Source organism: Zosterops lateralis (assembly GCF_965231275.1).
Source record: "Zosterops lateralis genome assembly, chromosome: 9".
Classification (NCBI taxonomy): domain Eukaryota; kingdom Metazoa; phylum Chordata; class Aves; order Passeriformes; family Zosteropidae; genus Zosterops; species Zosterops lateralis.
The window spans coordinates 17,257,556-17,280,700 of record NC_139769.1 but is presented as its reverse complement, the minus strand read 5'-3'; the positions used below and the strand labels follow the sequence as shown (position 1 = coordinate 17,280,700).

The following is a 23,145-nucleotide window of genomic DNA, read 5'->3' as shown; positions in this document are numbered from 1 at the left end:
TATTAAACAAAACAGTATCTATGCATTCTCTTCATATTCTAAAACAGCTTTGTAAAAATGTCATTCAGATAGCTTTCCATAGCCTTTTTTTACTAGATTAACACAAAACCCAACTAAGTCCCACAGAACAGCCTGTGACAAAGAAAACACAGGAAGCCCAAAATGAAGCTGATTTTTCTCCCTGGCTCCAAAAATAGGAAGAGCATTCCAAGGACTAGCAGTCACTTCATGTATTTACAAAGTGTATTAAAAACTACTTAGAGAAGCCTGATGTAAAATGCTGGGTAAAAGGTCAATTAGTACCATAAGGAGATGTTATATCAAAACAGACCAGATATCAAAGATATGGCATAGGTTAGATTGCTTCTGAATCTTATTTACTATGCAACTAATGAAGAAGACCAAAAACAGACAAAAAAACCCAGCACAGGATATTACATTCACAAAGACTACAAATACTTCTTACTTCAGATTCTTTTGGCAAATTAGGGGTTAGACCCAAATCAGGTTTTTGAGATATTGCCTATTTCTTTATTCCAGGAACCATTCATATTCTTTGGTAATGTTATCTGTTACAAAGCACCTGCCTCCAGGCAGCACACTCTCTTCAAGTCAAAGGCAGACCATGCAACTGTCCCGAGGCCAGCTGGCCGTGCTGGCTGGACTGAGCTCTGGTAGTTAGCTGGTGTTGCCTCGTTCCAGTGTACTTCTGTCTTGCAGAATGCCACTGCTAAATTTGGAGCTGCTTTTCAGCACAGACTTCTCAGGTCTCTGATCCATCAATCTAAACAGAGTAGTACAGAAAAATTTAAGCCACCTTACAGTGAACTGTAGGGGCTTTTTTTTTTTTTTTTTTTTTTTTTTGCAGCTGTGCAACAAAACCTTCTTTTTTAAGGTGCTTCTGAGTTGAGAATTCTTGAATGTAAGGAAGTGTAGCTTTCAAGTGCATACAATTTCCCTTAGCAGTGGAGATTCAACATGCACCAAAATCCTTTTAATTAATTCATTTATTTGGCAGGAGGTTTTTATATGAGGTTTTTCTTCTTGAAGTTCTGTGTAATATTCAAATTGAGCCTTCTTTTCTTACAACAAAAAGGGAATAATTGGCATTCTATGACTTGGATAATCCTTGAATTCTCGTAAGTAGGTGCAGTGTTTATCCTTTGCCCAGATTGTCATCTGAATGAAGCAAAGCAAGGTGAACAGTCCCACTGGAAGGAAGGGGAAAAAAGATACATTTCATCATCAGATTAAAAACATGCTCTTACTGCTGACATCACTTCAGGTTGAAGTACCAAAACATTACTCACCTGGAACACACTGAGTCATGATAGTGAAACTGATCCAGGTCCCCACCTGTTTTGGCCAAGGAAATTTAAAATATTTCTGGTGACAGCATTTGCATTTATCTCTCTATTGATCAAAATAACCTTGTCCTAGTATAGGTAAATAAAAAAATCAAGGTCAGCCAGATCCATTTCTACTGTTAATAACCTTTAGCCAAAAAGGTGAACAGTGCCTTATTATCACAAACAAAACCTTCATATTTGCTTCCCCAGCTACTACAATGACAAAATTTTAAGCACTAAAACAATGTGCTTCCAGTTTTTCTGCCTAATTTGTATTCCTCAGACCTCCATCATTGTTAGGAATGGTAACTTCCTATAGCCCAAGGCTCAATGCTGTTCTCATTAACATTTGTTGATCTCCACTGAATTTCAAACCTGACACTGTCCTTCTGTGCAAGAATGAATGTTACACTGAGTTGCACTGACTTTATCTGCATTTGAACTCAGTCAGGAGTGCAGTTCCTGATTAAGGACTATGAAATGATAAACTGATTAAAGTTTCTAAAGCAGTCACCACTAACACAAGTGATTGTGTAACTTAAGAAAATGGGGAAGAAGACTTTGGCTTATTTTCTCTATCACAATATTTTTTATTTGTCTGACCACTATCTTCCTGCCTGCAGTGATATTTCTAGGCTCTTATGTTATAAATCCACCAGACACCTCCATCCCCTCATTGCAACACATGTTCAGTGGCAATCTCCCTGCTCCTGGCTGCAGAATTTGCCCTGCTTTACAGTGTATGTCTTGTCTAGCAGCCACATGGAAGCACTGGCCCAGGGTCAGGGCTGTCTGTGTAAGGTCAGTTACATCAGTACTGACCTAAGGGAGGGGAGGAAGAGCAGACAAATTCTTGTCCACAACCTGATTTCATGGAATTTAGGGAAGGAGAGGAAATGCATTGAGCTGAATGGTTTCAGAGGTTTCTTCCATGTAAAACATTCTAAAAGAAACAAAAAATATATTCAACAAAACTAAAATCTGAACATCTTGGTTGAAAATACATACCTCATATGTATAGTTAGGGCAAGATACAAAGAAAAACAGCCATGTGAAAGGATTCTTTGTTGGATATGGGATCTTACAGGTTTTGGATCCTATAGATTGGAAAACAAATCACAAAATATTCACATTCCTAAATACATTGTTTCCTGTAAAGACAACCCAGCTCTGCCTACTTTTGTGTCTCATGAGTGTCAGAGGGACAAACAGGATGTGGGAAGACAGGATGTCCTCTGGAATCACAAGAGGAATAGGATACCTGTGAGGGAACCTTCCCTTGCTCACCAAAACATAGCTTGTAGCAGCACTGTTTCCTTTTGCACTGACAGTATAACCAATGTAGCTGCTCCCCCAACACAACCCGGCCCAAAACAATAAGGATTACAGTAAGATAAGAAGTGCTGTTCAACAGTCTGATGTCAGAGGCCTTGCACTGTCTGATTTCCCTTAGACTCCAATCTTTACAGTGCTGAGCAACCTGTGCTCCCATAGCAGTCGGCTGACAGGTATAAACACCCCCCAGGATCAGGTCTTTCCTGAAGCAGAGTAACTGAAGGAGTGAGCTGAATGGCTGAGCAAAACTGAAAAATGATGATGCAGTTTTTACCATTTCTCCGGAGGTCACTGAGTGCAACATGAATGGAAAAATTTCCAGCTTCACACAGCTGCAAGAAAAAGTATGACAGAGTTAAAAATGTTCTTCCTTTTCATTTGTTTTTTCTTCCTTTTGTTATTTCCTGGGGCTTTAAAATATTTAAGAAAAGGAAAATAACCTATTATAAACATAATAAATATCCTTAACTAAGATTGCTGACAGAAAGATGAAATGTCTCCATTCAAATATTATCTTGTCTATATTATATTGTTATATATTTATTATATTTTTCAGAAAACATGGACCCCATGTCCAAAAGATCAAATTTATTACTTATATAATCCTCTTGAAGGCTAAATAAACCACAGGGGATAAAGTGAACTCGGGAGATACTTGCTTTAGCTTTTGATCATTCTTATGCTTTTAAAAACATCCACAAAATTATTTGCATAGTCTTGGTTTCTCAAAAGTTATTAAAATCCCAAGGAGGATACAGTTTGGTCTCTAAGTAAGTTTTCTTCTCTAGAGTATAATTGATATGAATCATAGAATATAATTGACCCAGCTACCTTCACTGGATTTAAAGACTGCTTCTCCAATCAATTATGAAGAGAGTGTATTGAAATGACCCATTCATATGATTAAGGACAGTCTCCAATGTCTGCAATGCATAACTATTACAGCAAATGACTAGTGGTCAGAGCTCCTGAGTTTTATTCCCAGCTCTCTGCTTTTGGATATGGAGTTTCTCTATAAAATGTGAATAGATTATGACCTCACAGAATTTTCACCCTGGTAAGCTGCTTTGGGATTCTGCAGTCACTGATGATTAGCTTGTCAAAGCAAGTGAACAGCTGATGTTCTAAACAAGTTACACATGCACAGGGAAAGTCTTTGTATGGAGGTACATCTTTATTGGCTACACTGACTTTGCTTCTGCATGTATAAAATGTTCCTAGGAATTGTGAGAATGAACAGTGACTGAAGAATTTTGAATCATAAAGCTGTAAACAGGTTTTGAAGCTCGGCAAAATGAAACTTTATCACTGGAAGTTATCAGCAATATACTCTTAGTTGGCTAGTTCTCTCAGATTTATGACCTGCTGTGATTCTTAACACTCAATAAACAGTTCACAAAACAAACTCACTGGCTTTTAAATTCAGGGTCACAAACATTTAAAGATTATGAGAGATCATCCCAGCCAATAAATATCCTAGTCTTGGAATGGACACTGAACCAAAATATTCCTTTGTGTACAAAATCACATTAAAAGCTGATGGATTTATCTGTTTTGCATTCAAGTGGTCAGCTTTAGTAGTACATTCCAAATGTCCAATGTCCATGTTCTAAATATCTGCTTATCCTACTCACTCCTCCACTTATATGACAGAAGAATAAATCAAAATATTTTAGCATTTTATAGAAAAAGCAAGAAACCTACCAGAAACATGATCACAGCAAAATTTATCTGTTTTTTCCCATAAGCTATTAAAAAAAAAGTTTGCATGTCATTAGTACTAGTACACAAAGCACATACATAAATACTTAAATCATTGAGGGTTGTTTTGCTACTTACAAGGAGGAGTGTAAAGAGGATGATTGATGTAATATGCAAGCCAAGCTGCAAATCCCCAGTAATATAAGCAGTTCTGAAAAATAAGCAGTTTTTCTTTGTTTTAGTATAGTCTCTTAGGCCAATATTCACTGCAAGGACTGTTGATAACAATGAATTGGGACAATCCTTCAACTTGCTGATAATACAATAAAAAAATGGCAGTACTAAGGGTGGTAGGTGGGAGCAAGTAACAGGAAATAAGAAAGGAAGTAGTGCTAATAGTTAAGATTTCCTCTACAATATCTTGGAGCTGTTAAGTTTATAAACCGTTTTAAGAAGTATGATCATACAACTGAAAACAAAATTATCTTGTCTGGCAAGCCACTGGGCAAAGTTGAAGTGCATACAGACTGTATGTTAAAAAAGAAACTTGTTTTGCTGACCCCTGAGACCAGATTTGGGCACTGTCCTCTCTTCTCTGCTTATTATTTTGCACTCCCAATCTCCTGTCCTCCTCTCTTTCACCTCATCAGTTTCTTTCTTTCCCATGCTTTAACTTTTTGTGCCTGATGCTTTCCTCTGCACTTTCGCTGTGATTTCTCTCATTTTCCCCTCTGCTGCTGTCCTTGTGTTTCTACAATGCAGTTTCCACTCTCTAAACTCTGAAAACACAGTTGTCACTAATGGCTGTACTGACTCATCCCTGACCAATCTCAGTGCTTGTTCATAGGCTTCATCCACGAAAAAACTACTTACAATTACAATCTTTATCTCTTATTTGGCCTCCTTGGTCCTGCCTCCTGTGGGTTTTTTTCTGACATTCATTTTCTGATACTCATCAATAATTCATACATTTGCCTCTCATCAGTTGAGTCCGCTTTTACCCAAGCTAGTGTCACAGTTTTTGATGTATTAGGGTATGTTTGTTTATCAGCTGGATTTCAGCAAGATCACAACTGAGCTCTTGATCTTTCTTTCACAACTTCCTCTGTTCTTTTCTTTGCCTTATCTTTCTTTGCATCCTCTTTGCAATTTTGAGTAAAACGCGGATCCTCTTCTTCCTACCAGAAGTACCCTTTCTGGTAAAGGTCCCCTTACTCTTTCTGGTCCTCCTTTCTTGGCCTTCTAAATAGGTTCCTATACCTTAGACATTTCTAGGTGTTTCTGCTTTCTCCTTCACCTCTTCCTTTCCTGCTCATGCAGGCAAAAATCCCATCCAAGGCTGCATTTTTTTACTGTCCTGACTGGTACAACTTTTTTTTTTTTTTTTGCTTTGAATTTTGCAGTCTTTTCCCCCCATATATACCAGAACTGCATTTCTAGCAATAATACCCTGGAAAAGTGATTACCTCAGCGACTCCAACCTGCACTAGCTGACTGCAGTGTCTGATGGTGCATTTTTCTGAAAATGCTGGTGCCCCCTCATCTGCTGCAAACAGTTTTATCAAACATTCAGTTGCATTTCCACTTTCTTCTTAGGGTTAATTGAACCACTGCAGTTCGCAGAGACCTCAGACAAAATGGACACCCTTTGGGGTATGCTGTAATACAAGTATTTAGTATGTCCTTGCTCTGAGATTGTATAAGAGATAACTGATGAGAAAGAGCCAATTATTAACCAGTAATTACAAATCAGGTGTGATGAATGAGCAAAAAAAAAAAAAATAACTTCCCTCTGATTACTTCATTTTCCCCCAGGAAATGCAGCAGAAACCCAAAGAATGATTCCAGCAAGAGACAATATAGGTAGTGTCCTATCCATAAACTACTCATAAACTACTGCTTCCTCCCTAACACTACCTTCTTCAACAGGCACTTACAATTTACTCACTGCTGTACAAACTTAGGTGGAAACAGTTTCTTATAATCTTGGAAAGGCATCTTTAGAAAAACCTTCTCTTAGGTTCAAGGCTTGGCAGAGGATGGAACATATGGCAATGGATTTCAGTGAAGTAACATTAAATTATTATCATGGCTCAGTCCCCAACAATACATGTTGTAATTAAACTGAACAAATGCTATTCAGCCCAAGAACACAATTTACTGCAAGACTATTCCTCAGGTATAAGAAAAGGAGCTCTAAGATGAGTGGGGTCTACCACTGCTAAGGACCTTAACAGTAACACTTGTAAATGTCCAGCTGCCACTTCCAGTGAGGTTCAGATAGAAACATACAGACTTCATAAACTCACTTAGAAAGAAAAAAGAGTTTCTGTGAATCTTGAATAATAAAGCTTTACAACAATCTCTTGTAATGCTGTGGGTCAAGTTCAGATATTGCAGGGACTATTCCTAAACTATTCCTAAATTTCCAAACTTATGGTTAGGAGTTTTGTCTTCTCTACTGCAACTGACAACCCATAGCTCTGCATATCCTGCCTGTGTTTATTCATGACAAGCATGTACCCTTCTGTTTGTCTTCTAGTACTGTCTTCTGGTTCAAACAGTATTTATTTAGATCTAATGTTCTCTTTCCTCCAGATGTTTTTCTACAAAGTGATGATATCCCTTCTTTTACTCCCAAAAATGTTCATGGGCAAAGAAACACCATGGAAGATCAATCATGAGACTAATCTTTGAGGAATTCTACTAGTATTTCCCTGCTATTACAGGTCTGACTGATCCTTTTTTTGACACAACCATAATTTTCCTTCTTTCAATTAGTTCCTTTATCACTACACAATTTTTGAATTAACCCCTACCTTATTCACCCTAAGGAGTTGTTTACTAGGTCCAGATAACTCAGGTATTCTACCTTTCCAATGCCTAGAAAAATCACATATCTTAGAAAAAAAATATACTATATTAGTATGCTCTGCTTTTGGTGAAACTGCTACACTGTAGGGCATAATTTATTCCTAGTTCCATTTGGGAAAAAAAGGATAAAAATCTCATCTCTCATCAATTCCCATCTCAGATTTCTGCTTATTGAGACTGAAGTGTGTCCTGCACACATAGCATTCCACTGCACTTAGGAAATGAGCTATCTATATCTGCTGTGTATGTGGTCAAACCCTGAAAGTAAGAAGCTTTGTCTATCACTTGTATGTAATGGAAAAATGGAAAAAGGTTGTGATGTTTTTCACACTGGCACGATTTTGGAGTAACACCACCAAGGCCAATGAAATTATAAAAGCAAATCAAACTCAAGCATTGCTAAGCAGGTAGAATAAGAACTGTGAGCAACTTTACAGATGCAAGCAAGAGCCACCAACCTGAGAAGATGGAAAAGAGGAGGTGATCAGAATGACTGGTACAAATGTCAATTTTAGCTACAACAGTTTGTATGGTCTGAAAGGAGCAAGTAGTTGTCAGAGATGGCAATGAGAAAAATAATTATCCCGCTGTTTGTTTTTTCAAGGTAAAGTTGCTCATTTATCTGCTGTTTAGTATGCATTAGCTACTATTGTGTCAAAACCAAGAGATCTGCAAGATCTGTTGTGCAAGAATAAGATCTATGAACCTTTTAACAACTCTTGCCGCAGGAAGCACAATAAATTTCTAGGGAGAATTCTTTCGGAGGGCCACTACAGACCCTCCTTTCCTGAAAGCACAGAGCCATCACCTGAAGGACTAGAGCCACTGTAGAGACAGCTGTAAGGAGTTAGCCACAAGGTAGAGCTTCAGCTGCTACAAGTATCACTGTAATAGTGCAAATTTGAACTAAATCCCAAATGTTAAAACTCCCAAATGCTTTTCCAGTTGATAATCTCTTGTCTTCCTTAGAGAAAGGTGTACTTTTGACTATTAGTGTGTTCTATGTTGCAAACATTTGTAAAATATGTACAGCTTATGCATAACCATGCAGTCACTGTACTACTTCTCAGACACCAGGAAACAGAGTCTGCACCCCAAGAGCTGCCCTGTGCCAGCACTGGTGACATTAGAGAATGCTCCTGTGGAGAAGAAAATGTAAAAAAAACCTAAGCTGCTTGGCACTCGATCAAAGGTAAATTAACACTTCATTAAAAACTAAAAGAATGTTAGGGGCAAAGCAGATACAAAATGACTGTTACAAAAATAGATTTTTTTTTCTTTTTTTTTAAGCAGCTCTCCCACCATTGTGCCTGCCTGTACTAACTTTAAAGTTAACTTGTTACTAAAATATTCACACCCAAGGACCTAGCTGAGTGAAAAGGAAGAGTATGCTGAAGGTTTAAAATTCTAAGAAATAGTATTAGTGACAGTATGACAGCATGTGGGTTTTACAATAGTGACATTAAGAAATCTTCTGAAAGAACTGCAGCTTTATGGGTGAGATTTGCTGTGCGCTGCTACAAAAGCCACACAAAAAAATCTGTGGTGCAGAGGCAGAGTATAGGCTGGCTGGGCTGGATTTGTAAGGGCAGCTGTGGATAGATTCTGACAGTTTACCTTCACAATATTCCTCAGTGGCATAGTCCCACGGGAGAACCGATGAACAAATACTGTTTCAATCAACCTTTTGATGTAGTGGAAAGAATGGCAGATACATGCCAAGCTAGAAACAGCAAGACAAAAGCATTTAAGAGTACTTAAAAAACCAAGTGTGGCAAGACATTTGGAATAAGACTAGAAGAAATACTGCTCAAAGCCTGCAAAAAACTTACTTAACTACTGGGTGCGGACTTGATGTAAACCTCTCATCCAGTCCATAGACAAAAGTCATGCGGAAATAAAACAGAAAATAGATGAACAATGGACCTGTATATTCTATCAAAAATACCTGCAAAAAGAGAGAAAATAATTAGACAGCTGAATTAGATAACAGTCTTGCTTTGGTTTCTTTGTGATAACTAATGCAGTGGGATAAACACCTTCACGCATCAAGGATGGCATTAGGGGAGGCAGGGAGGGAGTGGAAGGTTTGGGCTTGGGCTATGAAACTGGCAGCCATGCACATAAATATTTTGCAATGATTTGCCTCAGTTGCATTCAAACAGCCATTGCCAGTGCAGCAGACACAGCATGGGTATGAAAAGATAATAACGGCAGCCCAGAGATCATGACAAATATGCATGCATGTTACACTTATGCAGCTCTCACCCTTCTCTTGCACTCAAAAGCTGTTGCTTTATTTTGGTTTAAAATGAAATTTGGTGAAGCATTTGTCTTGAGAAATAGGAGTTCTGCTTCTACTGAATGAATTTTGTTTAAACTGGAAACACAGCTCGTAAGTATTCACAGTGACCCCATCTGTGTGAACAGTTAGCACAGCAGTTGTCCTGGGAAGCAATAATTTCATTCTATGTTCAAACAAGCTTTAATTGGAATACTAGAAGGAAAATAAAAAGGAAGGGGAAAAAAAAGAGAGGAAACCAGAGAAGCTATTTTCTAACTTGATTTCATTTCAGATAGGTGTGCATTTCGTAGGAACCTCGCTTTAAATTGAAGTTAACTTTGGACCAAATATTAACAGCTGTATTTTCCACCCATCTATAAGTGAGGAAGGTAGGTCTATACCTCATTTACAGAGAAAGAAGGAAAATTGATTGTACTTCTGTCACAAACAAACAAACAAAAACCCAACAACAAAAGAAAGCAAACAAAAAAAGAAACCCAAACAATCCCAGTTCTCTAATGTGTTTAGAGTTATTTTAATACTCAGAAAAGCTGGGTTATTGACTCTGTTATGATCAGCATTTTCTCTGGCGAAGATCAGGTTTGCTTGTAAATGAGAAGGTCATCTTTTTGATTTGATAATACTGAAGTATTTGTTAGCTTATATTTGAATGAAGTAGCTTGAAGGGTAGGGAGAACAGAATGCAAAGATTATGAAATGGTAGAAGCCTTACTCTGCACTATGATATTTTGGTGTATATTAATGTATGTGTGTTTCAAAGTCTACCCTGCCATCAGAAGTTTTTTGTCTGTCTTCCTGGTTTTTTGGATTGGGTAATAGCTGCTTGATTTATCAGCATTGCATCCAAAGAAAAGACATGAAGACTCAGTCTTGCAGAACATATTTGACTTTTTTTTTTTTAACCTTCTACTAAGATTGTTTTTGCTATTTGTAATCAACACAAGGTTTTATTAATGCCTCATAGCTAATAAATGGTTAATATGCCTTTAAATTACAAGCTACTTTTCTCTTGACATCATGCTGTTTATTGGACCTAGTGTAATGCTGTGTAGCAAGGACCTTCTAGAGAGCTAGAAGGGTCATTGGTCACCTCACTGCATAAGCAGCAGTGCTGGTTTGCCTGCCAAGTGGGTTGTGATAAAATTTGCATTTGAGCTAAGACAGTAAATATACAAGGTCTTTGGGGATGGCTGCTAATATTGCAGCAATTATCTGCTGTCATTAGCCTGTCACTGGCATCCTGGGACAGAGTCACATGCAGACAGCTTTTGAACTCTTTTAAAGACATACTTTTAAGCATTTTCTTGCTGAAGTCACTTCAAGTACTGATATATGAAGTTGCTCCCATGCCTCTTTGCAGGACAAACTCATAGGAGTTACACAAGTCCTGTGGACCACATCACCAAAGGCATTTACATACCTAGTTCCTAATGATTTTGCAGTAGACATCCATTTGACAACCTGCATTTTAGTTTTGTAGAGCCAACCTACCCTGCAGCAGGTTTTCCACTGCTTCTGTCCCAGGAAACTAAATAGACATTCAATCTGTTATTGCTTTCCCTGATTAAATGAACTGAAGCAATGAGGATTCATTGCCTGCATCCACTATCAGAGCAGACATCATGCAGAAATATTGAAGAGAAACAAAAAGTGATGTAAGGATTAACTATGGAAAACTAGCCATTAAAATGGCTCAGACTTGAAGCAGAGCTCACCGTAGTCCATCCTATCTGTGGCCCTAAATCTTTAAAGTATAAGGTAGCAGTTGTGCCAACTGGGAGGTGCTGCAGGATTTCTTCATCCCTCAGGGACTTTCCTTCTGAGAAGGAAAGAAGTAATTACATCTTAGTGACATTCAAGCCCACTTTGGTAGCACACTAGCTTTATATGATGTTTTATCTACGAGACTCCTTGATGTAATGTATGTTTATTGGAATCTCATTAAACAGACCAAGAATATTTACACCTAATTTTTATTTATCCCTGTAATCACATATAAGTCTGGATCCTCTATTCACACCAAAACAGTTAAAAGAATTCTCAATCCTATGTGCCTGCCTAGTCTAGTAGTCTTGTTTCATCACTGCTAACAGCAGAATTTGTTGATGGGGCGATGCCCTTTATCACAGTTCACTGACCTCCTAGTCAGCTGCACCTCTCTCTCTCTCCTCTCTCCCGCTCTTCTCATTGCTCATCATCAGACAAACAGGAGATAGGATAAGCTGTGTTTGGAAAACTCTCCTACAGAAATTCTCATTGCCTTTCTTTTCCCACACAACCAGCTAGAAGCTGATTCCACAGCACTTGAGCTTTTAATGCCTAGGAGGCATTTTGGAGGAATCTCCAGAAGGCCAGCATTTTCTCATGGCAAGTCTCAATACTTAAATTCATAGAGGAATCTGACAAGGGAGACCTTCAAAGAAGGAAACAAGATAATCATACATCTGTTTCCCATGGATAGATTTTACACAATGAGCAAATCTTCGCTAGCACACTTTTAAGGGACTGTTAAAATAAAATTATCCTTAATGAAAACAAAGGAAGAAAGTGTTATATTTTAGCTGAATTTGGATGAATTAACACAGTTTGGCAATTAGACTTCCTTTTGTGGACTCAGGCCATGTAAGAGGCTTCTAGTAGCAATACCTACAAGTGTATTAACAAAGTCAGCCAGCTGTCATCAGCTTTGTCAGCAATTGCTACATCCATGGCATTGTGTTCTGCATCAGCTTCCCTCAAAAGAACTGTAATTCCTGCCTGAAAGCAGAGGAACATGTGAATTGATAGCTCAAATTCACAGCCCTTTTTGGTACTCCCAGCTGAGCATCATCATGGAGATCATTTCACTGCAGCTAAGGGCAGCGAATATCTAGATCCTGTGCTACCTCTCTGGAAAGCAACAGTGCTCAGTAGTTGGAAAGTGCATTGGAACAAAGTGCAAACTCCTGAGTTAATTACCAAGCACCAGAGTGGGACTGTGTTTACTTCGAAAGAATTGTATTTGTTGTGGATTCTCTTCAGCCTTCACAGTGCTAATTAACATAGCTGGGAACAGTGCTGGTACACCTTTCATACCAGGGCCCTGCTCAGAGTTCAGGTACTCCAGTAACTAAAATTACTTACTTGGATCGAGTTTTATTGACTGCCTTGCTGGGTACCACCGAGGATCTGTAAGACCATACAGAATTGTGTGATATACAATATTCAGTTTGGATCATCCACTACTATAATGAATGCAATACAACAAGATGAGCTTCGTTTAAAGGTTTTTATAAATATTTATTCAACACTAATATAGGTGATAATTTATGCAGCAGAAAAAAAATCCAAAGGATAGGAGGATAGGAGAAAATAATTTTACTGAAATCTCACTGTGATCACATTCACGTGCATATCAGCATTATGTCTGTGTATATCACATTTCAAATGATGTAACTTTTTCCTATTTATGTACTGGATATTCTGATGTGATGTGAGCTGCTACAGAAGTTATACTCACATAATTTATGGAACATCAATCTGATCTCTCTAATTGTAGCATTTGGTTCCACCTAGGCAACAAAAATATTGTAAATATAAGACACATATTTTGAAAGACAACTACTAGGTGTAAGACTATTAAGCCAAATAGAAACATGACTTAGACAATGTAACTGTTTCTTACAGATGTCTAGCCTTGGCATGAAGGATTCAAGGAACTGTCAGGAAAAAGGCAGGACAATTTTTGACCTGTTTCAGAGGCAGCTTCTCTAGCAGTGATCAAGAGTTACTGCTACAGCAGTGACAATTTGATGGCTCCTCAGTACCACACAACTGGCACTCTCTTAGTAAAACAACAGAAGTTGTCCTTTTTGCCCAAAGCTTCTTTTGGAAAAGGGTTGAAATACCCTGTAGCCAGTATGAAGTTTGCATAATCATTGCAAGTGGCCATGGAAAGGCTACCAGGAGATGAAATACCCTTCATAAACACCAAATTTACTTAAGAAAAATTAGTAATTTCTAAAAAAGTCACCTATCCTTTTAAGCAGATTTTTCTTTTACCTTATCTAAGAAGCATAGCTGTTTCTTTGTCTCCCAATCAAGGATTTCCACCTGAGAGGACACAAAATGTTAATTAATCGTTGTTGGCTAAATAATGTGTAAACTCTTAGTTGATTCCCAAACTCATAATCATTGTGACTCTTAGAGTGAGAAATCATTTTTCTCTGATCTCTGATCTGTGAGTTAAAAACCTTCTTGATGTTCTTAAGAGGCAGCTTCAATCACCAGGTTCAAAAAGCATTCAACTTGGGAAAAAAAAAAGCCAAAGGAATTGTCTAATTGGATATATTCAGTAGCAGAAATAGCTAAGCTTTTGATCCAAAGAGTGATCTTGGTATTTTCTTATGCTAGAGCAAGAGGAACAAGTAAGGGATAGGGAAGTTTCACAAGAATCACTAAGGAATGGTAATTTTATGATTCATAAAATCAGAAAAAGTTTGAGAAAAAAATTAAATGTATATATCTATGCATTGAAGCAAATATTCTGAGTACATTGAAGATTATTGCATATTGTTCCCAGAACATTTTAATTGCAATGAGAGTGGAAAATATTGGTGGACATAATGAACAAATGCAGCTAAATATCTGGGCTTCACAAACACTTATGCATTTTTTATAGAAATAGTATTACTCTTGCCTCTAAAATCACCTGTTTTATTAACTACATATTAGCATTTTATATTCCAAGCAGTGGTTTAGCTACAGCTCTGAAAAGGAAATAACAGTTTATTTCCATGATCAAATGGCAGTTTGGCAAAATGTTATGATTTTGATCAACAGCCAAGCAGAAAACTCCCCAGACATTTCAAAGCCCAGTGCAGCAGCTCCCCAAAGCTCACTGCAGTTGTTGGGGTTTTTATATAAACATCTAGCATTAATTATGTTTGGTATTAACTGGCCAAGAGAATAGATTAACATCAGACTTTAAATATGATTCCTCACTAAAAATAGGAGTCACAGTCCAGTATCTTTCTCAGAGGGTTGCTTTGAAGAGATCACTTGGTTGGAGTATCTTATTTCCTTGTTTCACTTGTCCCAAAGGGCTCTTTTTCTTCTGGTGCAGCAATGGAGCACTTCAGCTCCAGTCACACCTATCAAATCTGGTCTCCACAAGGAACACTAATGGCATGATATTTTCTGCCTGTGCATTTTAAGCTCTTACTGGGAAATTGAGGGACATAAGCGCTGTTCCTCCTTTGTGATATGTAACAAGTACGTGATGGATTGTTAGGATATGTTTTTCCTTGATTTTTTTATATTTGAAATAACATATTTCCAGTTTTAATGTCTGTCTGTGTGAAATCTCCATGAGAAAGCAAATGAAGTGGATTCCTTTCCCAGAAAGAAGTTTGGATGCTTGAAGTCCACAGAACAAGTATAGGGCAGAGAGGGGGCTCTAGACCACTTTTTGTCCCTTCTGATGCCAAATTGCTACAAGGACTATTGAAACCTTTGGTGTATCTCAAAGCTCTTTGGTCAATGAATACCATTGGGCTGCCCTGCAGACTGCAGCAGTGCCTACACTTTTAGTAATGTCCTTCCCATTCCATACCCAACCCAAATATTCACATTTTTAATCAGAATCCCCCAGGGGCAGTTTTAATCTATGGCCCTCAGTGGTTGTATTAGAGAGATATTCTCCAGGTCAATTACAGTAGTTTAAATATCCTCCTGCCACCTCTGGTATTTTAGTTGAGTTATTCTTGTTATGCACAAGACCAGACTGAAAATTACAGAGGTTTTCTTTTGCTCTGTGGTTTTCATGGGAGTGGCTGTACTGAAACCTCTGTGAACCTTAAGAATCAGTGTGGAAAACAAGCAAATAAATCATCCAAGATGTTATTTACTGTTATTTGGTTCTGTTCCAGCACGATTCTTTCAAATGCCAAACTGTCATACTTGCCTATACTGGTCCATGCAAATACCTAAAGGAAGCCTATAAACATGATGGATCCAGACTCTTCTTGGAGGTGCACAGAGATAATGGTGAGAGGGACTGTGTCTGGATGCAATAGGAGAAAATCCAGACACAAAGAATTTTTTTTCACCATGAGCTAGGCCAAATATTAGAAATTGCTTAGAGAGGATGTGGACTCTCCATTCTTGGAGACATTTAAAACTGGACTGGACAAGGCGCATTGCCATCTGATGATCTGGCTGTATCTGCTTTGAGCAGGAGTTGGACTGCATGATTTCCATAAGGCTCCTGCAACCTAAATTGCTCAATGTTTCTTTTTCTTTTTCTTTTTTTTTTCCCACTTCAAACATTTAATTTACTTTCAATTACTTTCAAGATCTAAGCAAATATCAAACGTTCTTTCCCTTTTCAGATGGATGCCAGAACACAGCTTTAGATTCCACTCCAGTCCATAGCAAATTGTGCAACAACAGAGTGAAAGCAAGGTGACTGTTTCCTCTATCACACCTCTTGGATTTATCAGAACATCCCCCAGTGTGGATGTTCTCTGCACAAGGAACAGAAAAGCCTGATCCAAAGCAAGAAATGGTCGTTCCTGAACATCTTGCCAATCCCATGAAGCACCATAGCACTGAACACAGTGTTTCCAGCCTTGAGGCACAGCACCAAGGCAGTTAATGTATTGGTTGGCAACAGTTTTTAGATACCCGGGAAATCTGTTCTTGGAACACTTAATGATGGGTATCATCTCTTTTAAACATAAATTGTTTGGCTCAGAGAATTTTAATTTCATTGTGTTTTCAAAGCATTTAGCACAATAGGACACCAACTGCTGGCCTGCATTAGTGCAGTAAGACTTACAGTCGACTTATTTGGTGAATTTTTAAAAACATTTTTAAATGTTTTAATTTTAAACAGCTTCTCTGAGACTAGAGTAGAACTTAATCAATAGGCAGATTTGTGCAAGACATTAAAAACTCTTTTATAAGTGACTACAAATATATATTTTTGATGCTTAGAAGACAAATTTGTCTACTGCATAAGGATTAAAGATCAATAGCGTAATTAGTAAAAGAAAAATCTTGATTATTGATGCTTAGAACACAAACAGGTTGAGGACAAAGAATAATCAATATACAATATAAGCAGAGAAAAGTAAATTCTGAGCTGTTAAATTTTTATTCAGAAAATAAAAAGGTAAAATAAAAGAGAGGAAAGTATTCATATGGGAAAAACAGCTGAGCAAAGTGTTTTAAAAGAGTTTTTAAGATTCAGTGTCTCTGTAATAGGATTAAAAAAATATAGTCACTTGAATTCTTGCACTTTAAAGCTGTAGCTAAAGTGCTAAAGGATCAACAGATCTTCAAAAATTATGTGATAACTATTATGGAAATACTGACACATTTATCATGTCTGTGCATCTCAGAAGTTTAATTTGAAACCATTTGTAATCGGCAGATTGAGTAAACTTCAGGGAGACTTTATAAGCACTGACATAAGCATATATTGTATTGATTTCTTTTAAAATTGCTCAAAAAATGTTTATTTCATAGTATAGGAATCAACCAGTCTGAGAAAATGCAATGCAGAATGAATTCTCCCTGAACTGTTAGAATGCTTACATAAATCAGTTTCTTTGAATTTAACTCTAAAAAACAATCCAGTGGTTGCCACAGTCCTAACTGAATCTTTCTAAACATTTTTCCTATAGAATTACTCTTTCGACTTTTCTGGTAGACTGTGTTGTTTCTGAAGGGAGTAAGCATGCCTTAGTGTGGTCTCACATTAGGGCATACAAGAATTAAGTCAAGAGTTAAGCCAAAGGGAGATTGCTGTAAGTGTACTTACACTGAAAATTCTGTTTATGCTGCTGCTTTACAATTGACTCTCAGTCTGAAACTTCTCTTGCACCAAAAGGTACAAACTGTTGCAGAGGATGGGTCTAAGGATCCAACTAGAATTGGCTCTTTCTGAAACAGCCAGCAGCAGGTGACTCAGAAAAAGTAATAAAACAGGGTAAGAATGTAGTGACTGAGCAAAAGGGAAAAGACAGACACAGTGATTTTGATTCTCCTGCACCAGAAGTGCTGCCTCTGTATTTAATAACATTTTGTGGCTTTCTTTCCTCAACTAGTTTATCAATTTGCCTTTTAAACCTGTGTAAACAGTCCTGAGGCAGGGAGCCTCACAGCTTGGCCACATCCTATGAGAGAAATTCACAAACCAGAACCAAGGCAAATGTTCAACCACAAGGCAAAATTTCATCATCTTACCTGTGGAGTACTGAACCTTATTCTCTAAGTAGCCCAGCTAAACAAATCCTTACCTCTGAAGCAATGGCTCATATTTCATGAGACTAGAATCTTATTGCATTATTTCACTGTATATTAAGTGATACAGTGATGCCCATACCCAAAGGGTTTTCTAAAATGAATTTTCACTTTTGTAGAATTTAGATGTCTAACATTTACAGGTTCACAAGAGATAGACTAGATATTTACTCCTCAGATTCCTAAGTTCTGCTCTTCTGCAAGCCAGTGAGCCCCAGTGTTTGACCTGTGCTGACATTCAATACTGCATTTTTATTTCTTCCACCTGTTTCTGATTTGCTAGTTAGACATGCTCTCATCTAAATCCCCCAGGATATTGATCCAGTAAGCATTGTTATCCCAAGGTCAGCACAATGCACAGCATTTAGATTCTTTCTGAATGAAACTAAACTGTCAGCAAAGGAGATGAGTTAGTTCTTCATGCTTTACATGTAATAGTTAAGACACACTGCTAGGAAGTGGGAAAATTGCTTTGGAATGTCTTTTGCCATTCCCCATTTCTCCTACAGGCAGACCAAAAAGTACAGGCAGGAGAGGACTTCGGTGAAAAGGGCAGTCTCCTACCAAAGAGAAAACCTGAATTTGTCTCTCTGGGTTCCTTTTATCACTGCTCCCTTCCATTATAATTTTGTTCAGTATTTCTCTACAGCAGATGCCTTTTGGGATACCACACAGCAAAGAGATAAGAGTTGAAGTAAACTTGGATATCCTGACCAAACTGTCCTATCTGATCTTGGAGCTGAGTGCCTAACCCAAACACGCTGCAAAACCCAAGTTGCTTTGTTGGCCCGGGCCTAAGGGTGATAACAGGTAGAGTAACAAATGCTCATCCTTCAGAAAGACAAATCCATTTATATAATTGACAGAGATAAAATGAGTCAGCATAAAAACAGTCAGGAAGGAAAAGGAAGGTCTGTTCACTTGGGGTGGAAGGCTGATTTATTTTTCAAGAAAGGAAAAGTTGTTAAAGCTTTCACAGTGAATTCTGGCTCTTAAAAATCTATTAAAACTTTCCAGCTTTTACTACTATGTGATCTTTCAGGAAGATACACAAGATGCAAAGGAACCTCCACCAGTTAATACTGACTTGGTGTGTATTTATTGATGCTGGCTAAGACAGAGCTGCATGTTGCCAATTTCCCAGGCATACTGAAAAGTCCCATCATTCACTGAGTATCACTGTCACTATGAAGCACATTGGAGTGCCTCCATCTGAGAACCTGAGCCAGCTTTGACTCAACACTAAGTAGACATCCAGGTTTTCCAACACCACTGCATAGCCCTTTCCTTGTGCAAGAGAATATTCACTGCCTTGGGGCTTTAGTTTATGGTGGTTATTTTCTACAATAGCAATATCCAGGTTGAGGAGTTATACAAGTTCTTTGTGAAATCACAATCATATCTTTATGTCAGCACTGTGATTTGCATTATCAAACTTCAGTACTTCTGGTTTCACTACTACTCTTCATGCATAATTTGGTGTAGGAATGACAAAATGTATATAAAATGTATGCTTTTGAAATGGAATTGAAGAAATTGAAGAGGGATTTTGGGTTTTTTCTTTATTTTTTATGTAGCAGCATCAAGGATGGGTCTGCTGTCTTTTGGTAGGGCTGGAAGACTGGAAGGAATTGAAGGAAGACTGGAAACCCTGAGAATTTTAGAGACCTTATACAGACAGGTGAACTTACAAAACTGTTGGGGTTTTTTTAATGTACTTGAAAGAAGCCCATTTTTTTCCTAATATAAGACTTTTAATTTCAAATGAAGCCTTCAAATTCTGAGTAGTTCCAGGTACTTCCTGCCAATTATGTTTTACTATTATCTTCTCCTATACAAAATTAAGTTTCTCTCTCAAGCTTCACAGAGAAAAAAGACAAATTGCTGTCTTGTAAGTAAAGCAGTATAACTGAGTGTTGAAGTGTTGGTGTGTGGAAAAGTGGTGAGAGAAGAGTAAAGGATAATGTTTGCCCTATCATGTCATCTCTTTCTGTGATAATAATCTTCAGTGTTACTTGTGAAAACAGAGCAGATATCTTCAAACAACAGGGCAATTTTCAGTTGTCCCTTTAAATAACTGTTCAAATATCTCATATGTGGCCCTGTCTTTCTGGCAATTCTTGGAGAATACAGCATCTTGAAATGTTCTGCAGTCCTGCTTTTAGCACTTGCTCTCAGTGCTCTAACTTGATGAGGCTTTAGAGAGCATAGCTCTGAGAGGGAGAAGCCTTTGTAACAGGAGCTGTGACATCTCAGCCATGCCAGCCAGACAGCAGTCACCACCCCCCTTACATTCACAGCGTTTTCATCACAGACAGAAGAGGGAGGGAACTTTAAATGCCAACAAGGGGGGCCAGTACATTGTTGCTTTTAGACTGTACTGCACATGTCAATTCAATCTATCATCAGGGAGTGAAGATTCCAAAACATTTTTGGGTACCACTGCTCACAAAAGGCACTTATCATCCAAACCAGTTAAGGAAGCAAAAGTACAAGTGTGGCTCTTGTGACACTAATTTTCTACAGTATGAATATTTTTGTTCAAGCGTCTTTTCTCTAGGAAGTCAGAACACCATACTATTTCCTTTATATGAAATGCTTTTGAAGACCCAAACCTGTCAAGTAAAAAGAAATGGTACAATTCATTAGCCTAACCTCAGAACTCTACTGGAGACATTTACATCTAGGCATATCACATAGGCATCCCTCACATGGAAAGGAGGAAAACAGGCACTGTTAAGATAAATGGTATCATAAGCTCTGAAACAAATCTCAAACAGGTCAGAATAGTTGTTCTCTATGCAACTTAGAGAAATGAGTATTCCTAAAGCACATTAATCCAGATACAAGTCTCTATCATATATCTCTCAGTCTCTGGAGTTGAATCTCTTCAAATTATCAGGTGCAGTATTTTCAAGTATATGCATATTTATTTATAGTTGTCCTTGAGAAGCTTCTTCTGAGCTATTACTGATAAAAAAATTAGGTGAAAGTAAAAACATACCAACACCTGAAGTAAACATGACAGTTTGGTGATTGTGAAGTGATTTGTGATTTTTACCAGGAAGCACCACAGAGGAACAGTAAAGAGTAAATTGTATATTATTTTTTTATATAATAATTATATTATAAATTTATAGGGAAAAGTACAAATCTATACAGTTCCTCGAAGAGGGAATGCTGAAGTTTATAACAACAGTAGAGATTCTGCCCCCCCCCCCCCAGGAACTACTGAGAGAGGTGGGACACTCACCTTCTCTCTTTATATAGCTCAGCTTTGAATGTGGGGAAATACAATTCAGGATTCAAAGCCAATGAATTTGTAACAGAAAGCAAATCAGGGAGACCAGTGCAGAAAGCAATAGGCAACTGCACTGCTAGTGCTACTTCAGCAGTGTTTGTCCACATTGTACCCCTGAGCCAGCTCACACACTGGATGAGCTGGGCAAATCTGCTTCCACCCATTATCTGCTATAAAAAGAAAGGGACTAAGACATACAAGGCTGTCATGTAAATTCATGAATCATGCTGAGTTTGCAATTAGTGTTGCTTGAATACAAGATCTTGATTTAGGACTTAAAAGACCTGGATCTCTTGCTATTGTCCTGCCTAGTGTGACTGAGCGGGTCATTCAACTTTCGTGTGTTTTTCCATCTGTAACATCAGGTAACAATAAAGATGTCTGTGCTTTTAAGGTCTTGTAGTGACTGGTGCTCTTCAGGAGCTCAGATAAGTCTGAGGCAGAAGAGCAAACCTGAAGTGACTGGAGGCAATCAGGAGGGTATTATACATGTGCTTGCTCCTGTATTTGGATCTCACAACAGTTTGAGTTCTACCTCACTGCTAGAAATCCACGAGGCAGTAAAAGCTTGGTTGTTTTTCCTTAAAAAATCCTGGAAAGTCAACACTGCTGAGGAAAAAGCACGGTGCAGGTGCCTACCTCATACCCAAAAGAGCTACAGGCAGTTTATTTTGCTGAATTGTGATGTCTGGATCGTTTTTATAGCGTTGAAAAGTAAAATCTGAACTTTCAGGTCATGGTAAGTTACTAAAGGAGTAGACGATTTTCAGATGGCTTTGGATTCTATTTGTGTTATAACAACAACTGCTTTGTAATTTGCACGGGGGGAGGAACATTCCTCCCGCTGTGCATTTTTTTTTTTAGGTAAGTCGTGATTGAGAAACCCAAGTATAAGCCTGCAGAAACACATTCAGGATTGCTGTCATTTAGCTTGTACAGACCTGTTTTTGTAATACAAGTCGCTCTTAAGATTTTTTGTATTAGCCAGCCTAACTAATTCTAGCAAAGAATCGGTGTGGCTGTTTATGTAAGTGGATGAGACGTTACCCTTGAAGCTCCCCAGGTGCCCGTTACTCTGCGCTTTCTGTAAGCACAAGGAGCTGACTGTACTGAACTCCGCCCGGCTGGTTTTCGTTCCCCACTCGAGATCGAGCGCACCGTGCTAGCCGAGGCCCCCGGTCCGTCCCCCGCGGGCTCCCTGCCGCCCAGCCCAGCCCAGCCGAGCCCAGCCCAGCCGGCCCAGGGCGCTGCCGCCCGCGGACACGCCTGTACCGGCCGGAGGGCTGCGCGGGACGGCCGCCGGTGAGAAGTTAGGGACAGAAGGTGCCGAGAACATTCCTCGCCCTCGCTCTCTCCGTGGGGCTGGACGCGCTGCCAGACCAAGCTCAGGCTGCCCGCGGCGCTGCCCGAGGCAGGACCCGCCAGAAGCCCGGAGCCATCGATCGGCGCCTCCGCGGGAAGCCCGGGGATTCCCCCGCCCCGCTCGCCGGGAACACCTCCGGGGGGCACCGGGGACGCGGGGATCGGGAACGGCCAGGGGAACGTGCCCGGGGAAGGAGAGGACGGGGCGGCGGCAGCCTCTTCTGCTCCCCTCGCCCCAAGGAAAGCCCCGGGGAGCAGCGTCTCCCCCCGGCCCCTCTGCCCGGCGCCGGCGGCGGGCACTGCCCGGAGCGGATGGCTCGGCTCTCCGGTGCTTCAATGCAGATGGAGGGGGAAGAGAGAAGAGCCCGCGGGATCCCGGGCAGCCCCGTCCGCCGGCGGCAGGATGCTGCGGGACCCGGCCCGGGCTCGGCTCGCCCCCGCCCCGGCCGCCCCCCGCCCCCGGCGCCGCCCGCACCCACCTGGAAGAAGCCGGCCCTGCCGCCCATCCTGCGGGCACCGCCGCGCCGCCCCCGCCGCCCGCGGCGCCTTCCGCGGGGCCCCGCGCTGCGGCCAATCAGGCGGCGCCCGGACCCCCCGCCCCGCCCGGGCCGGGCCGTGCCGGGGGCGCT

General features: G+C 39.6%; 1 protein-coding gene across 4 annotated transcripts; it reads right to left on the bottom strand.

The window, feature by feature from the left end:
- Positions 1-52: 52 nt before the first annotated feature.
- LOC310912621 (very-long-chain enoyl-CoA reductase-like) lies at positions 53-23,050 on the bottom strand. Of its 4 annotated transcripts, none has more exons than XM_083867327.1 (13): positions 22,996-23,050; positions 13,606-13,656; positions 13,064-13,115; positions 12,688-12,732; positions 11,280-11,383; positions 9,092-9,207; positions 8,877-9,015; positions 4,524-4,596; positions 4,389-4,432; positions 2,959-3,016; positions 2,358-2,446; positions 1,311-1,356; positions 53-1,211 (listed from the first exon to the last, which is right to left on the bottom strand). In XM_083867327.1, exons 1-13 carry the CDS (start codon positions 23,020-23,022, stop codon positions 1,084-1,086), a joined length of 972 nt encoding a protein of 323 aa, XP_083723453.1. In that variant the 5' UTR covers positions 23,023-23,050; the 3' UTR covers positions 53-1,083. The 4 variants fall into 4 exon arrangements, with proteins under 4 accessions (XP_083723453.1, XP_083723454.1, XP_083723456.1 ...); XM_083867328.1 differs by having other exon boundaries at positions 8,877-8,982; XM_083867330.1 differs by lacking the exon at positions 22,996-23,050 and adding an exon at positions 17,372-17,506.
- Between the last annotated feature and the right edge of the window lie 95 nt (positions 23,051-23,145).

Excerpts from the sequence above, each read along its gene's own strand:
- LOC310912621 (XM_083867327.1), bottom strand. The coding sequence starts at position 23,022 with ATGGGCGGCAGGGCCGGCTTCTTCCAG. Across the intron at positions 4,433-4,523 it reads TCCTCTTTACACTCCTCCTT|CTTATGGGAAAAAACAGATA; the intron begins GTAAGTAGCAAA and ends TTTTTTTAATAG. Across the intron at positions 1,357-2,357 it reads GCCCTAACTATACATATGAG|GTGGGGACCTGGATCAGTTT; the intron begins GTATGTATTTTC and ends TGGCCAAAACAG.